This window comes from Dicentrarchus labrax, unplaced genomic scaffold, assembly GCF_905237075.1.
Source record: "Dicentrarchus labrax unplaced genomic scaffold, dlabrax2021, whole genome shotgun sequence".
Classification (NCBI taxonomy): domain Eukaryota; kingdom Metazoa; phylum Chordata; class Actinopteri; family Moronidae; genus Dicentrarchus; species Dicentrarchus labrax.
Genome location: NW_026136715.1, coordinates 17925557 through 17944424, shown reverse-complemented (window position 1 = coordinate 17944424; position 18868 = coordinate 17925557). Strand labels below are relative to the sequence as shown.

At 39.9% G+C, this 18868-nt stretch overlaps 1 protein-coding gene across 3 annotated transcripts in view; it reads left to right on the top strand.

Annotated features, from left to right (window-relative positions):
• pex14 (peroxisomal biogenesis factor 14) overlaps positions 1-18868 on the top strand; it is a 44218-nt gene that overhangs the window by 2426 nt on the left and 22924 nt on the right. For all 3 annotated transcript variants that reach the window (XM_051425388.1, XM_051425390.1, XM_051425389.1), the window contains exon 3: positions 16611-16695. In XM_051425388.1, the coding sequence (XP_051281348.1) occupies positions 16611-16695 (85 nt within the window). The remainder of the gene's footprint in view (positions 1-16610; positions 16696-18868) is intronic.

Below are 18868 nucleotides of genomic sequence, written 5' to 3'. Positions count from 1 at the left end.
AAGTGATGACAATGATTATAGCCGGGACTGTCTTACTGCTAAGTGGGATGGAATACATCACAGGTACATTCTCTGTCCTTGTATGGACACAGCATCCAGGTTAGGGGAGCGCTGTATTGTTCAGCCTACATGTCTCAATGTCATTCACCACCATTCACTCTTCATCCTCCCCCCATCATCCCTTCATGCCAAGGCTAATTTAATCCTGGGGTTATTGATTGTGGGAGCATTCTCCCAGGCTTTCTTTCAATTTACTTCAATTTCATCATCCCAGTGCGCTTCAAGACTGCCTTCTCAAAAAGGGAAGAAATTCTTGTTACGAGGGTCCTGATTCGAGACTGGTTGACAAGTCTCCCCCACCACCACCACCCTCACTTCCAACCCCTTTTCTCCTTTCTCTTTTTGATGAGCTGCTCTTTCCCAGTTAAGTGGATTATTACAGTAGGGATAATTCTTGTCACATGGCATTATTTGGATGAGGTGAATAATTGAAATTTGTGTCTGAAAGGATTTTATCTGGATGAGAGGAAAGGGAGTGCTGGCAGGGTTGGTAGGGAAGGGAGAGAGAGAGAGAGAGTGCGCACACACGTTTGTATAACATTTATGTGCACATGTGCATGTCAGACAAGCCAGTGTGTCAGGCTGGGGACACCAGTCATGTTAACAGGTTCTGACTCACCTCGCCCAGATCAGCAGGCCCTGGCACACTGCATGGCGTGGGCTCTCCTTTGTGGCAAGAGGGCCCAGCTCAGGGGCCAGTGCCACATCCTCTGCCACCATCCAGACTAAAGGGGCAGGTCTGGACCTGCAGTTGGACAGCAAGTGTGTGTGTGTGTGTGTGTGTGTGTGTGTGTGTGTGTGTGTGTGTGTGTGTGTGTCCATAGTTGACTGGTATACCAGTCGCTGCCAGCCGCTGCTGTTGCCTCTGGCGCTGCTCTTTGCTCGCTCTCACCCCGGCTTGCTTCGACTCCGTCTATAACCCCCACCCCCTCCCACCTTCCACTCATCGCTGCCATGGCCATTACCCACCCCTGCCAGCCTCTTGCCGGTGTCTCCCTAGTCTTTGTGCTCTCTCCCTGCAGTGACACTCTGTGCTCACCCCCTCGTCTCCTCCAATCACTCTGCCCTCATTGCCTTCAAATTCCCCCAAACACATCACAACAGTAATTACATGTGTACGAATCCCTTTGATCACATGAGAAGAGAACAGGGTCAGATGTGAAACCAGAAAATACATTGACATAATAGTGTAGGAGTATATTGTGATATGAGCCTTGATATATGAGTAATTAAAATCTTCTAATTTATTTGTATTATATTAAGTCTGTTTGGCCATCATATCCACATTACTTTGACTAAATATGTAAATAAAGATATAAATGAATAAGAATAATATATAAATATATAGTACTAAATCATTTTCTCAGAAACTGTTAATCTATGAATTGTTTTGTCTATAAAATGTCAGACAGGAATGGAAAAAGTTAAAAGTCTTCAAATTTCTTGTTCTATCCGAGTCAGTACAAAAATATTCATATTAGTATCATATATGAAGAAAGAAATAAAAGATAATCCTCACATGAGTATCTTTTTTTGCTTGAAAAGTGATTGAAATGGCTCGTTTGTGTACAATCAGCATGAAAAAGGTACAACCGCTGCCAATCAAAAAGAAACAATTTTTGTTGTAGTATGTGTGTATATATGAAGGGTCGTGCGGGTGTGCAGCTGACCTGCGGAAGCGCTGACCCCTTGCCAAATACGATTCTAATTCCTTGGGGTATCTCTGGTAGAATTAGGTCTGTCCTTTTGCTCACACTGCAACGTCACAGGCCCCAAGTGAAAAAACATGTATTTGTGTGTGGGGATGCAACATACATAGTGTTAACAGAGTGTGTGTATGTGTTTAGGTTTGGGGGTTTTAGTACATCAGAGAGGGAGGGTGGTAATGGGAGGGGAAAAAGAATTGTAAGAAGAACATCCCCGGTCTCACAGCAACTTCAAAAGCTCCCCTTCCCCAGGATATTAAGCGACTGTGATGAAAAATTTAGCAAGCGTTAAATAAGCCGCTTTGAAGTGATCTGTTTTGGCTCAGCAGTCTCCAAATTTCCGTAGCTGCTCTGCAATAGCCACCGTACTATAGAGGGGGGCAAGGAACAGTGTGTTAAGTGCAGGAGTTGTGGGAGACCTGGCAGGTTGGCAGAGGATGTGCCGACAGTAATCGGTCCAGCCAGTGACATGCAGGCACTACCGCTGCTACTGTCCCCTTATGTCTTTCTCTGGCTCTCTTTCTCCTCATTTCACCTCTCCCTCCCTGACGGATCTTCTGCTGAGCCCCATGAGTCTCAGGCAGACAGATGTTCCTCATATGTTAGCTCAAAAAAGAGATTTTTTTTCCTTCACTTATGCGTGGGTGTAACACAAATGTAACACAGTGGTGATAGCAGGAAGTCAGAGGTTACTCTCGGGTCTTGACTCAGTTACGTTTTTGTCATTAATGACTTTCTGCATGGGACATGTGTTTGTGGAAAGATATGTCCTTTTTAACACCAATCTGTGCTCCGTGTGTGACTTGCGCAATTTTCATAAAAGTCAGAGACTGTAATACATTTGAAGTGATTTGAACCTTTTTACATTTCCAGCACCATAAAGCAAAAATAACAAGAAGTTAATCTCTTATTTGATAATTCATATTTCAATTCATTTCACATTCATCACTTTTAAGACCATTATTTTAATTTTTGAGGACTCCAGGTTTCAACATGCTCCAAATTAATTATTGGGGCAGAATAAGAAATGGGAGCCAGTAATGAGTCTGGTATGGTAACTCCATTCTGTCAAGAAACTAGGCTACCATTTAGTTAGTCAAGGGAACCTTCTCTGAGATTTTCCTTTTTTCCTCTTTGCTCATTACTTTAATTGTAATTGTAATCCTTTATTGGAGCTGTCTGCAGTAAAGGAGAGTTATGGTCCGAGTGGGGGCGCGAGCCATAGAGATATTTCATGATTATTGGAGAAGACGGTCACTAGGTGGCAGCCACTAGTTCGGCCTCGCTGTAATTACTGGGTGGGAAGTGATGGGGAGAAACTGTGTGTGTGTGTGTGTGTGTGTGTGTGTGTGTGTGTGTGTGTGTGTGTGTGTCTGTGTGTCTGTCTGTGTGTCTGTGTGTCTGTCTATGTGCATGCAAGGGTGTGTTAAGAGAGATTTCTCAGATTCTAACACGCTCTTTGAAAGAGAAAAGTCGAATAAATCTGATCACCTGGCGTGTCAGTCAATAGATTCAGTATCCTGTCAAATTGACTGTAAACATGCTACACACTCTACAGACGCACAGAACAAAGGCGTGTGTGGAGAGCATCTATCTTCATATTTTCATGTTTAATTTGAAATAAGTAAACTTATTTTGAATGTTATCCGAGTGCTGTTTTTCACAGTGTGAGTTAAGGCAGAGTGATGTAGGCCTATGGTGTTGTATTTAGATTCCTGTGCCCATAGGTTTACATGTGAAACATCTGCACACCACAGTTTGTTTCAGTGGTCGTGGTGAAGTTTTCTCTTTGAAAAGCATAAAAGCTCAATTTTCTGTTTCTCAGCACACCACTCATTGTGCATCATGCGCTGTTTGTTTCGGTGGTTAATGATACAGGAAGGGCCCTCCATTTTATTGTTGCTGTGTTGCACTTTTTCCCCTCCTCGCCCAACCCGGCAGCTAGCCTCCTTAGAGGACTCTGTATGAATTCTCACTGTCATGTCCAAGGACGAGTGGCGCAGGGTCAGCTAATTGCTTTTATGATTATGATTTCACGTCAGATTTATCGTGCATGCTCGGAGCACATCTTCCAGGTCCTGCCGACGTTGCTGGCTCAGATGGGGAAAATGAGTTTACAGCTTCTGGCTGTGACTTCTTGTTTAAGTGCAGGTCACACTTTTTGACTCATTAGAGTTGAACGCAGTGGGTGAATCACACGCGCTTTTCCTGTAAAAGCCTCTGTTTTCTACGTCAGTAACTGTACTTGTTTTTCTCATATTTGGCCACAAAAGACAATTTCTTTACTTTGTCTTCAACATGTGCAAAAGTTTGGAGGTCATGAGTGAGGAATGACACAGACAAGGATTTTTGGTTTTTCTGTCGTTTGAACTTTTTATGAGCCATAAATCTCTCATCTTCGTTTCTGTTAGCAGATGAAATCATTACGCTTATTCCCCTCATAGTATGCCAGAATTATCAGTTGACTTCTTTTTGATGTTGGTGACTTTTTTTTTCTGATGGTTCCTCCCACCTCTTTGAAAATGATGAGCACAGATGAGTCCAACCCATTTTATAAATTTTATTTATTTTGTGGTTTTCTGCCTCATGTGCTGAGCCGGACCAGATCTGTGTTGCCAACCCCGACAATAGCGCTTTTATCTTGGATTTTGATGAGAGCGTTGAAAATCCTTTAATTCACTGTAAAGTTCATAGCAAATGAAGAAGAAGCTGCTGTCACTGTATGTCAATAATACACATATTTTATGTAGATAGAGTTTCATGTCGTGACCCATGGCTCTTGATTTGTTGCAGTAATTTGACCTCGCTCTGACCTTCCTGGCTGCGCCGCAGTGTGACTAGTGACAGATGCAGCCTGGGAATATGGTTTGGATAGTTTTCCAATGCTCTGAAGAATGTTAAAGCTAGTTTTACGCAAAGTTCATTTTGGAGACACATGTAAAGTCTGTGATTAAGCCGAATTCAATAAACTTTAATGAATACTTAGGACTTTATTTGTAGGGTTTTCGTCTCAGCAAGTATATTAATGTAAACAGCATGGTAACAGAGCTGTAATTTCCTATTCTCCCACAATTTAGTGAACTGTCATAATATGTTTACTTAAGAAATGATAGAAATACGACACCAGTTTAATTACAGCGTAGCCATTTTGCCTCAATATACTTGGGAAAGTGGCCTTATTGAGCTGAGCTTCCTTTATACTCTCTATTCTGCTTTGTAATTACTTCAGCTTGATTTATCGTCTTTTCTTTGTGTTTATGGTTGTAAACTGCTCGAGTGAGTAACTTGGTCTGAGAGTGGCTTGTCTCCTTGCAGCGAGGCTGGAAATCTCCCGATGAATCTGAGATGTCTCCGCTGTCAAGACTGCTCACATCGCTCTCAGCCTCCAATGTCACTTTCAAGGCATAATTACACAAGTTGTGTTGATTAGTATGAGAAGCAATTACGCTGGCTTTCCGCCGCAAATGGAGAATGTGATGGCTCTTGATTGACAGGAAGCATCCTGGCTTTAATAAGTAAATGACTATGGTAATTCAGGTACTGAGACCCTTTGATTTGTCAGCATCTTTCTCATTTTTGTGATGTCCTCTGATTTTAATGAACATGAATTTGATTGAATCCCCCTCCATTTCCCCCCTGTCCCAGCACCCGTCTGTCTGTCTCTCTCTGACCTCTCACAAGGGAGCCATATGTTTTCAGAGCTATCCCAAACTATCTTGCCTGCCGATGCTGAATTATTTCTCTCTGAATGAATTCAGTGTGTATAAATAAAAAATAAAAAAGACAGAAATGAACAACTTGCAATATTGGCACAATATTCAAAATGCTTTTTAGCACATCATGCTTTCACAAGTGTGGAAATCAGAGGAAAAATTATTTGTAATTGACACTTTGGGGAACATTTTTTTCTCTTTTTATCTGCCTTCCCAGTAAGTTATTAGCTGTTAATTTGTCGGCAAGCTCCCCTACAGCGCCAGATATTTGTTCAAATGCTGGGATCCCCTCAGTGCATTTGTAACTACACTTCTGAAAATGCTGCCCTGTCTAATTATGTAATATAATACTGCCTTTTAGGCAAGTTTCTTTTAATTGAATAATATTAGTTCTAGCTATGGGTAAGCTATTGGAAGAGCAATACTTAAAATAGCTCTCTATGCTGTATAAAATACACAGCAGTCTAATTTAAAATGTAGATAGGGTCTCTCTCATTTCTTCTTTACTTATTTCATCTTCAGATCTTATAGAGCTAAAGCTTTTACACTATTATCTGTGTATTTTAGATATTTGAATTAGAGCCAAACATTTGAATGCTGCTAAAAATTTGATTGGCCCAACACTCAGTCTCATATTTCTTTCTTTGTTAACCACAGTTGGCCTAATCAAGTAATTCCCTGTTTGTCTTAGTAACCCCCTATAGAGTCATACATGCATAAATATAATAAAATAATTTGCTCTTGCACTCCCTAGCCCAGCTGTAATTTATATGGATTGAATGAGTGCTGCATTGTGGAAAAGCACGAGTGGACCAAATGCTCGTTTGTCACCTCTAATAAATGTTGGAATGTAAATTATGAAGTTATGCTTCAGATGTAAATGCACTTTATTCCAGTCCTTTAATGTAAACAGCCCACTCCAATACATTAAGGAGGGGGGGATTTGACTTGGAATTTTGACTGTTTTCACAATCAATAATAAACACAAAAGAGCCTAGATGGGGAACATTATAACATATCTGAAGTCGGGTTCATAAATTATTGCATGAAAGCAGGCTTGTACACCAAAAATGTAAATACATTAATGTTATTAATAATGTAGTGACTAATAGTTCTATCAAGACTGTAATAGCAGTTTAATGGAATATGACAGCAAGAATGTATTACACTTCTTACATTTAGACGGGACCTCACATGACATTTATCAGGGATTTCTGAAACAATTTTTTTGATTATTTTGTTAAGTTAATTGCTTCTTTTCCCCCCAACGTCTTCTCTGGGAGAGGGGCAAAAAACTGGTAATGGATATTAATTAATATGTGTCAGTTTTCGGGGTTTGATTAAAAATAATGAAAGCAAAATGCTAATGGGATTTCAGAGTTTCTCTGTGTGTGGCGCCCTGAGATTGTGGCTTTATCTGACGAATCCAAAAAAAATAGATAGTGGGCTATTCTCTAGACTAAAATGAAAGTGACAGAATACAGAAACTGAGATAAATTATCTTAAAACCTACAAAAATGGAGCACTTAAGTGGAAATATTGCACTCTAATTAGCCTAACTTTAGATGTGTGATACAGAGGTGCGTTGACAGGAAACTGTAAAGTTTTCAGCGTGTTATAATGAAAAGTTTAGCCCGGCTTACAATTCATCTCCTCTTCTCGGAATGACATTATCCTCACCTGCAGCAGAGTTTTATTTCTGAACGAAACAAACACTTGAATCATTTCTGACAAGTTGCTGTCTTGGCAAGTTGTTTTTCGGGCTACTGTGATGTGTTTCTATTATATGGGTGTTTGCCAGAAAGAGGATGTATGGCCTTGTTTTTCAGAAAGGTTACAAAGCCTATACAAGTTTTTAAGCATTTTTTGGCCTTTCATTTAAATAGGCATTCCTCATGCCTCTTTATATTTGCACTACACTACACTGATTATAGCGGGACGTCTACACCTTCATCCATAGTCCACTACAGTCAGCATGGAGAAACCTGTGCCAATCTTTGTGTCTGTATGCAGTCTTCAGCAGAAAGAGGACTTTTAAAAGCTATTATTAAGGTGGAGCAGAAGTGTAGACCAGCAGTGAAACAGAGGTTGGCACAGTAAAAAAGCAACCATAGCCACTGGCACAACTGACAATTATCCAACACCTGGACTGGCTCCCCTCCCTGGTATGTGCGTCAAGACTGTCGACTTCTTGTTAATGCAGTGATTAACAGGAAGATTGCATTTGTTTTCCTGTGCAGCTCTCTTGGCAGCCGTACTTTGCTTTCTCTTTGATTAAAATAGTAGATGGATGGATGCATTATGGCTCTGTCATGAACTTCAAAAGAAAGGGTGAGAATGAGATGATAGAAACGGAATAAACTGAAGAAAGGCAGAGGCTTTTCTGTCATTTCCAGATTGTGTTTACTATGGAATTGTTAGATTTTAAAAGTGGTGTTGGTGGCTTTCAGTCCTGCAGAAAGAGCCAACACTCTTTGGTTGTTCCCAGATATGACTCTGTATCAGATTTTTGTATGTCTCATATTTTTCCCTGCTATTTACTGTCACTGTGTGACTTTCCTCTTGTCAGTCCCTGCTCACGTCTACAGGACTACGTCATGGTTTCCCCTCTTCGACACTATGTGGAAAGTAGTTTTAGGTATCATGGGGAAGTGAAGGGGCTTCATCAAATAGCCTGTACTTTTGAAATGCAGAGAGTGGCATTGTCATGTGTTTTCTGTGTCAAGGTCGACAGAAAATGTCAGAACAGGTGCGCGTCTTCTGCTGAGCTGCTTGCCAACTCAGCCCCTTTGCTGTAACACGCCACCCCGTGTGACATTATAGTGGTTCACTGTGGGTTGTCTCCTCTCCTCTTTCTTGTGGACGAGCCGGGTAAAACATGTATTTTTCCCTGTCACCACGTGAGTTGATGCAGAGTTCAGATGGGTGTTGACGCTTAAACTTTGACCACTGCCTCTCACGTAGTCACAGAAAGTATGGGTGCTGTGCAGGAATGACGTGCAACATTCCTTTCTGATTACTGCTTTTTTTTTTTGTTCAGTTTTGGTGTTTTTTGAGACATAATTTTGATTTAGAGGGAAGCCTGTTTCTTTATATAATATATATTGCCTTCTTAGGAAGAATACATTCTTTAGAAACACTGTATAAGTGTCAAATACATTTTTTTAAAATGTATCATCTGAGATCCAAACATAGAACAGAAATGTAGGAACACTGTACGTTATTTAAGGCAGATGGATGGAGTAGTATTGGACTAAGTGTACTGATTTACAGCACTGTATTGACTCATATAGTTACTTTCAATCTGCATTTGGCAAACATGTTGCAAAACCTGAAAATTCTGTCTGAACTTCTCAGAAGAGGTGGATTATGTTTAGGTGTGGCATGTATAAACCAAATGTCACACATGCCTTTGTCACTAAATGACATTATAACCGATGAAATCTCCAGTGTGTAGCCTCACTGGTTCAGAAAGGTTGAAACGAAGAATTATTATTCGATCTGACGAGCTGTCGTGTTTGTATCCTCTCTGGCATCGGGTTAAATGAGAAGAAAGAGAACTGCTACTTCTGTGACCCTGATGAGTGTTGTTTTCTGATGCTGTCAGCACCACACTCTTTTTATGCTTATCCTGCTCTCGAGGTTAAATTCTTACTGGCAGTTGGAAGCCTCCAGAAACGGAGAATTAGCCAACATTTTTCTTTGTCACTTAGTGTGATCAGGAACAGACTCTGCCTGCTTCTCTCCAAAACCAAAACGAAGGTCTACTGCCTTAAGTTTCCTCCCTCATTTGATGGTGATTTCAGTCTGACTTATCTGCCGCTGTAGATGTGTGGCCCATTGTCTTGGCAAGTGTGTCTAAATGTTTCTGACAGGTCTCAGGGAAAGACAGGCCGCAAGGGTAAACTGCCAGGCTTTTCCTCCCCCACTTTGACTCCACCCGTACCACCCCTGACCAGTAGATGGCGATGTTAATCTTCTCTGGCTCCGCTCCTTCTTCGATGCATCTCCCCTTACACCATCCTTTTCCTCTCCTTCTCTCTGTGGCACTCGCTGAGGAAAAGAGGGGTCTCACCCCGTGTGGAGGGTCATGCCACCAATTCCTGGCCCCCTTTGAAGACCATGAAATTGCTGATCCAAGACGCACGATTAGTGCATTCAGCCTATTGACTGGAGAAGGGTTGACGCGTGATTATAATGTCACTGGAATGTCACAATCTGTCTGGTTGTCTTTGTGAGCATACTCTCATCCGGTGGCACAGTGTACCCAAGAAGGAATAATTTGATCAATAAAAGGACACCTCTCTCCCTATTGTCGCTGGCTTCTCTATTCTAGTTTTATTAGTCAATTTGGCAGGCTGGCAGGACTGCACACAAAACTGATGCCAACTCGCTGCATCCTCACTCCAGCTCCCTGCTTTATTTGCCTATCGCAGTGGTTCACTTCAAGTCTCTTAGCTGTGTATGTATTGCAGGGTGGGTGCTGGCTCAGTGAGAGGAGCAGTTTGGATCAACAGAGGAGGATAGGCTTGTCACTGTAAGTTGCTCGTGACGGAGGCGGCTCTTCTTGTGACACCACAACACAACTTCTGTGGTGTGTCGCTTGGACACAAGCTTCACGTTGTTTGCTGCTGGTGCCGCTTGCGTTTTGCTTCAATCAACTAATTGAATGTGAAAGGCTTGCGGGCCTTGATGATATGAAGGACAACACACACAGAGCAGTGGCAGTTTTAAGAAAACCCTTTGTGTTTTTCTTATGTGACTGTAGACGGTTGCGTCCCCCACTTCTGTTCACGGAAGAACTTTCAACTGATTCATGCAGATGAGTTTATTGAGGCTAAAAACGTTTACTGATCTGAGTGCAGTGAGTGTTCATTTTTAAAATTCGTACACAATTATGTTTTAAGATCAGTGGACTTTAAGTGTGTAATTTGTCATGTTTTTAGGAAATTCAAGCGAGCAACCAATTTTTTTTTCATATTTTTTATTACTCTTTTAAAAAACATTTCTCCTAATGTGTGCACAAACAACTTTATAACCACATTTGTAGTACATACCATTGTGTTTGGTAATTGGGTTACTTATGATAAAAGGCACATGGAGCTGATTACCACAAAATGCTGTCATTGACATTCAGCTTTCATTACAGTTTTTGTTAATTTACAAAATGGTTCAGAATTATTTTTTGAATTAAAATAACATAAATATGTAATTTTCAATGTTACGGAAATTTAAGTCAGCAAGCAAAGGTCAGTGACCAAAGTTTCTTGTATAGTTAGTATAGTATATTATAGTTATTTTTGTTAATATATTCTTACATTCGATATCAAATATTTTGACAACACTTTTCATTCGTAACACATTTCGAAACCAAATTATAACCACATTTTTTTAGCACATTCCACTGGTCTAAAGTTACTATCGTGAGCAGTCTCGTGTTAAGTAACGCTCCGTCCCCATACTGAAAAGCACATGGAGCTGCTTGTCACAGAATGTCATCATTGACTGTAAAAGAAAGGGAAAAAAAGAAAAAGAAAAGCTTCGAATTACAGGAAAGAGGCACTGCATTAAAGAACAAAGGAGATCGATGGCAGTACATTAAATTTTATGCGAATGAAAAAAAAATCAACTAATTAAAATTGATTACTCCTGCTTTGTAAATGTGTTTCTGAATTAAATTATTGTATGAAAACATTTTGACCAATCGAGGAGCTGAGGAAGTATCCATTACTGGATTGCAGCTGAGAAGGGGCTGGAATGTTTTGTGGTGGCTAAGTAGTTTGTTGTGCTCCACTGCAACTCCCCTCTTGCACCCCCACTGCTAAAGTGCCATGGGTTAATCTCTGATGACCCTCATCTCTCAGAGCAGCTCCAGACTCATGGTTTGGGCCTTTTACCTGAATTAAAAGGAATTTGTGGGCTATATAAGTATTTTTGTCCAAAGTGGGTGAAAGTGAGGTGTCACTGACGGAGTCGCTGATCTTTAGTCATCGGGACTCTCGGGGCTCTCAGGGCCCCGCTGGGGACGTCCTTATCTAAACAGTCATCTGTCTCGCTAGTTAAGCAAGGGCAACCCCAGGCAGCAGAACTGACAGTTACACATTAAGAAATGTCAGACTTGGCTTTACACTGTATCTCTCAAGCTGGTTTTGAATAGGCTGGATGCTATATATTTCTCCCCAGGTTTAGATCTCACAAGAATAAAAGAAATGTGTCACTTTGTTGCTACTTCATCTTATTTTTGAAACTCTGTACTGTTAGCATGAACCAATGTTCCCTCACGCTGCACCAAAGTGCTTTTGTTTTTTTTGTTTTTTTAATCCTGTTTATCCAGATCTTAAGAGAGGGCTGAATAATTTTTTGAAACTAGAACCTGTAAAAACACATCACACTTGTCTCTATTTTTTATTTTCATCTCATAACTTAAATTTACAATATGAAGGAAGTGAAGCAATTGCATGACATCATCATGCAGACCCAGCACACTGAACCATAAAATATGTGACCACAGTTTTGAAATATAATTTTACACCATAGTAAGAATTGCTTTCTGTATCTAGAATGTGGTGGGGGGGGGGCAAGTTTTCTTTGTCACTGATGGCCTTAGTGCAACTTTTAAGACTGTATTATCTGTCTTTATGTGTACTCTGCACAGTTTTTACAGTTTGATGATGTCCTCGCTGCATCAAACGTACTTTAGCCCCTAGTGTTTCTTACCGCTGAACCTACTCAACTTTTCCATGTTTGTGATGACAGAGCTCTGATAGGGAAATGCTGCTGAATGGAAAGTTTGGTCTGTACATGCAGTGGTCTTGAAAAAAGCCTGATTTCCGTCCACCAACCCCCGCCCCTTTACAAAAATTGCATAATGCGCTTTTGATGTCATGATTGTAGCCTTGCCCATGGCTCTAAAGCTGACACTGATACAGCGCTGTATGCTGTATGTTATTTTTAAACCTTTGCAAAGCCACTGTCAATGAAGTTTTCCATGACCCTTTTTCATCTATTGAAATGTTGAGTCTGACCTTTAAATTTCAAAAGTTACGATCATTCGATAAACATTGACCACAGAGAGAGTATAAGACATAGAAAACCAACCCACTGTATTTACTCTTTTACGTACTGTACCATTTTAACAGATGGTTTAAACTAGCACATAGTTTTCCAGGAGAAGAAGAAGAAGAAGAAGAAAAAGCCCACGTATCACCACTGTTCCTTTATCAGATTGAAATAAAGTTTCGGTAGTGGTTGTTCATTTAATTTTCTCACATTGTCGCTTCTCTGGAAAGCGCTGCCCAAAAGAGAAGACGGCAAGACATAAAAAAGTTATTTTCAAACAGTCATTGTCAGAATGGCTCAGCTCACCAGCAGGGCCATTGAATGTCCTGCAGTGTCTGAGCCAGTGTGGATGTGGAGGTTAGCTCAATGATCGGGTCTGCTCCTCACTTCCTGATGTCTCTCAGGGTCAATAATTCCCTATTGCTCCTCCCATGAGACCCTGCTTCCTCCACTAAAGGTCACATTAAGGTGGGAAAGATGTCACGATTAGAAGGGCATTTAAAGCTGCTCTTTTAAAAAGATTAAAAAGCACTGTTGGCCACATCAAGCAGTCAGGCGACTAAAGGAAACACAATAATTGCATTAAAACTTCATTCCTTTCTGGCAGGGCTCTGGTATCAGAAAGGTATTGGGTTAAGTCATTTAAGACAGCCACCCCTGATAGCAAATCATCCATGAAAGCACCAAATTAATATAGAGCTTCATTTTTCGCCGTCTCTCACTTTCTCTCGCTTTTGGTCCTCCAAACGTGTGTTTGGGGGGGAAATTTGAGACTAGCCTAACACAATTTTTGTTCATGTCTATCAGACTGTTATTATATCAGGGGCACTTCTCCACAAATGTACAGGCCAGGGCAATTTGGAATGAATTGATTCACACTGAGACCTAATCCTATACTTGCTAATGATTTCCTTTTAGCCCCTCCATTGCACCCCTCCACCCAACTTCTAGTTCTTTCATGCCCTCTGAATGTCTTCATTGTTGCAGACAAATTGTGTACTTATACCTTTTTGAGGAATAAATGTCATGGATTATGAAGTTGCTAGGTACATGGGGTAGTTTATTTTTCTTTAAAAAATTGATTCCGAAAAATGCTCATAGATCAACAACATGCAGTTAACCTTTTTAAGAAGGGAAATTCACAGTTGCAAACACCGCATTCTAACCTTATAACACCTTCAGTTTATAGTAGTTGTTAGTTAAATCATGGTTTGGGTTGGCCCGAAAAAAATAAAACTGAAAACAAGAATCTTGAATCGTTTCTTCTTTTCATCTGTTGTGGTTCAAATGTTGTTCTCCAGTTTATTTTAAATGATGAAACTTACTGTAACTTCTAAAACTGAAACCAGCCAAGAGAAATGATTGTAGGACATACAATGCATTGCTGTTTCAGTATAGAAAGTCTGAATTTCCCAACTGCTCAAATCCTGAAACCCCATAATGCACAACTGCAAAATATCCATAGGTCTTACCGTATATAGTTAAGTGTTATTACTAGTTATAGCAAAAATATACAACTGGTTACATGGGTTCCCTCAGGCGTCCAACCATGCGGTTCGAACATAATTGTATTTTGTCCTCATTTCTTACAATTCAAGGTACCACAATTGTAATTTTCAGACAAGTGCAGTGCAAAGTCTTGTCCAATTCAAACTCAATAACAATGCTGTAATCTTGTCCGTTCATCAACTTCACTCTCTTTAAGTGTGTTGGTTAATGTTATCTCTTCCTATGATTGAGTTTTCGCCTCTTTTTCGGCTTTACCTGACACTCTATTGGTTATCCGGTTTGTAAAGATTATTGCTCTTAACATGGAGCACTTTGGTGCATTAGCAGTCAAAGCTTTACTCAAGCTTTACAAAAGAGCCTAATTGTTTTTTTAACCAAAAATGTTAAACTAGTTTTCAAAAAGGAAGGACATTGACCTAATTTTTTAATTTTTTAAAGTTATTTATACTGCCCAGCCAAATGTGCTTGTACTGTTATCCATCTTACCCCCCTAAAAGCTCAGTTGTGTGCTACCCAACACTATAACTGGGATGATCCATAAGTCAATAACAAGACAAGACTGAAACCTGTGCAATGTGGTTATAATTGATTGAGATGTCTGGGTGGAACTTGTGCAAAGCATCTATGTCATCTGCTAAGAAGTGCACTTTTCCTCTCCCTGAAGATCTACCACTACACTTTTAACCAAATGGACATTTGCCTCATTAGTGTGCCGCTGAGCTAGCTGCGGTCCTTTCTAAGATGCCATACTTATCCCTATTAACATTGACACAATTTTGTGTCAGTGTTGTGCTATTGAAATTTTAAGGCAATGTAAACAAGATTTGCTCATTCAGCATATCTTTCCTCTGGTTAGATCATTACCTCTCATGGGGCCTACATCACTCTGTTATTTACTGGAATAAATATTAGAATATTAGATTTTAGTGTGTTTATTATGTCTGGTTTCTGCCTTTACCACAAGTAGTCTTGTTGGCTCTTTTACTTGAGCAGTAAGAGCTTTGCCAAGAGCGGGATGATTTTGTCTTGTTATCAAAGGGATATTTTCTCTGTGTTTTGACTGTATCTTTTGGCCCAGAACATCAGTTGGGGTTTTCACCATGCAAATGGTTTAATCTGCTTGTCACAATGAAGGTTCCGGGTGACTGACTTTAATAAGCCCTCAGCATATAGAGATACAGGAAATTCCATAGCCCTTGCGTAACCCTTATGTACATCAAGGTCACGGTAGTGTCACAGTAAAACGGTAGATTATTGTCTAAATAAATTGTGGCAGCATCTCTTGGGATGAATCTGGTACATTTTGATAAAATTTACTATTGAAGTATAATTACTGCATTTATTCTTACAGTAGCCATACAGTATAGTGTAATTCTGCAGCATCTGTAGATTCTGTATTTCCACTTGTGCACCTAATTAAAATAAAAGACTTTTGAGCTTACTGATATTCTTCTAAAGAAAAGTCAAATACATTTTCCTAAGTTCAATGAAGTTGCTGTGCTGTGATCTCCTGCTGTACTCTGTTTGTCACAGAAATCTAGCTCCTTACACAGCTTCCCCACCACACCTACCCCTTGGACAAGTTTAAACTGCAATTCTTTTGGATTGAAACGGGTTCATAGTATATGCAATGCATTACCCAAAACGAATTACCACTGGCAGGGCGCTCAATCACTTTGTATCTTTCAACACTAAGAGAAAAGAAGAGTAATCAAAACCTTTCAACCTATTAGAGGGATGACTTTTACAATTGAATCACGGGGACCACAGGTGCGATAATAAGTCATCTAAACCTCCCCTCCAGTGTGTTTCCCCTTTCTCTATGTTCTTACATATTTATCTATTTTAGGAGGCGCCACTTCATGGCGCCCACTTCAAATTTATGTTTTAATGCCATTTGAGGAAGATTTTTTTTTCTCCCTCCAATTCTTGGAAATGCATACTGGGGTGGAAAATTAAGGTGCATCTCGAAGGAAAACATAATAGAATCGATGAACGCTGTGCACTTAAAACTACTGATGTTCTGATGCTATTTAACGTTCTAGTGCATTAACGTTTCAAGTCATTACAACATTCAGGCTGGGTGATTTGATCATGGCAGGTTTTTAACTGGAAGAATTACAGAAGTTTTCAGCCTAGGATTCTCAAGTTATTAGATACAAATGATCACCTCTGCATTAAGTATAGATTTTCTTCCACTGCGCACTTAAGAATGGAAGTTTGTCTTTAAGAGGGTAATAGCAAATTAAGCTCCATACTCCATTTGTCCAGCACTCTTGATGGGCTAATTTTATAACTGCTGATTTGGTCATTCCCCACATTTAGCTGGAAAGTGGTCAGGTGGTCTTTCTTCCTCACTGCTGGGTGTGGGGGCTCAGAAGCAACTATCAAATGGAATCCATTTATGTTTTTTTTTTTGTCTGGATTCATAACAAACCTTTTTCTTAAAGAAAGTCTAGACTGTTGTTTATACTGTTAAAAGCATCACTTTCCTGCTGACCATATCTTCTTCCTCTCACATTATCTAATTATGAGGAATTAAATCCCATTTGTCTCTTCCCAGATTACCACTGCTGTAAAATTTCTGCAGAACCCAAAAGTACGCCAGAGTCCCTTGGCCACCAGAAAAGCATTCTTGAAGAAAAAAGGTAAGAGAATATCTTTGGTTTGCTCTTGAATTATGTTGAATGCAATGCAGGTAGCCTTTAAAAATACAATATATATCTAACAGAACCTAACCTATCTAACAGAAAACTGTATTAACTTCATAATCCATGTGTTTGTTTACAAAATGTGGTCTGCCAGAGATGCACATACTGTGTCATGTTTTTTTTTTGGTAAGATTGGTCTATAAGGGTCAAAGGTTGTGGCCGTAACTCGTTGCCCTGGGGGGCCTAACAGGGGTCGATTTAGCTTCAGAGTGCATGATTCAGGCCCTGTGAATAAATGACACACCAGTTGGGATGCTCCTTTGGGTTCAGGAAAATTAATATTGACAAACTCCCTCTGCATTTTCAATGGAATTATCAATATTGCCTTCCAGCATTTTAACCCTTTTACTTAATTTAACTGTTATCGTAAATTTGAGGCATGACACAGGGAGGTTTTCTATGCAGGGATGGTGTAAATGTTTGCTGGCTCTTCAGTTTCTTTGCAATTCATTGAGATTATTTCTGACACATGGTAGAATATTGTTTGTGCAATAAAAACTTGCAAAAAGCTTTATTACTCTGAACTCATTTAAGTCGGTTCAATATAATGCGGCGGTGGAAATGTGCAGTGTTACGGCATGTATTTCTTACAGTCAGCCTATGGCTGAGCAATGGCAATATGTACAGAGAGAGTATGTGGCTTTACCTCAGATAAACTCTTGGTGGTGAGTTTTTTTTTTTTTTTATTTCAGTTGTGTGCAGAACAGTCCCGTACTTAGGAGACTGTACCTCTGCAGTGCTGGGGGACTTTGCCTGCAGCATTAGAGTAGCCAAACAGTGAAAAGTGAGCCTAAAAGCTCCATGACAGGGGAAGGTAACCTGAAACCAAATCCATGGTTGCCGGCTGTTACTACACACGTCTCATGTGGCTCTAATGACTCTTGATATCTTTTGAAATTTCTTTGTCTTTGTGTCTCATTATTGACAACTAAGGCATGTTCATAATCTACTGTTGGTTATCTCAAATGTAATAAGGCCTCATCAATACCAAAATGATGTCATACTTCGCCACATTTTCTTCTTACTTTCTGCTTTGTTGCAAACTCCTCGGAGCTCCGCTATCCAAAATGGTTTGCTCTTACTGCACTTTAAGTCTATGAAATATGTATGACGCTTTAATGCAGATTTATTTTGGAAAGTCGGTTCCACTGTAGATCTAAACAAGAACCCTCGATTTGCATAAGGACATTGATCTCAGGGAGAGAGAGGGTAAAGATGAGAGAAAATAGAGCAATGAAACACTAAGAACAAAGTATGTTTGAGTAGCACTCTGCAGTACTCGTAGGATAACTCTCGACCTGTATTGTATAGTCATACAACAGTGAATGTGGAACTCCTTTACATTCATACTTGAGCTTCCCTGTATTGTTTCGGGAAAGTGCTTTACTACAACCCTGTACGTTCTCTCGTTCTTTCTATTCCACTTCAACACAATCATTCTAAGAGCAGTATTTGCAAACTGTCAGGAAACGGCTATTTTAACATCCACCATGAACATTTGTGTAGTAATTATCTAACGGTCTCATTAAGTAACCTGCTAATCTAAGATGAAAGGTAGGCGTATACATTTCTTGAAACGATAAATCATGAGTCATATTTATATCGTCATACAGTGTTTCTTATATAACTGGGCTTTTTCTTTTTTAGCAGGTTTAAGTGAAATGAATTCCCACCTGCCCTTATTTGTGGTGTTGCAACAGAGTAAATTATATATGTATATGTATGGAGCATTTCAGGTATGCATTTCAGTGCTTGTTTATGTTCTCAAAAGTATACAAAGTATATGTCTGGTGTAAGTTTCTTGACAAGGGTACCATTTTGAAATTAATTTTTCCTACATAAAAATGTTCATATGTTAACTTAGAACAGAAAGAAAATATGATCTGTAGTGATTCTTGCCAATTGGTTGCTTCCTTTTCTGTCTCACTTGAGCCATAGTAGACTTTTGCATTGACACAGCAGCAGGCCAATACTCAGAGTTCCTCTGTTTCTGTAACCAGCATGTATTGTCCTCTCAACCTTTTGACCTAGAAACTCAATCATCCTCCTCCTCCCACAGTCACCACAGCAAATGTGTCAGTCTTAATTTCTAATACAGTTTAATGTCATA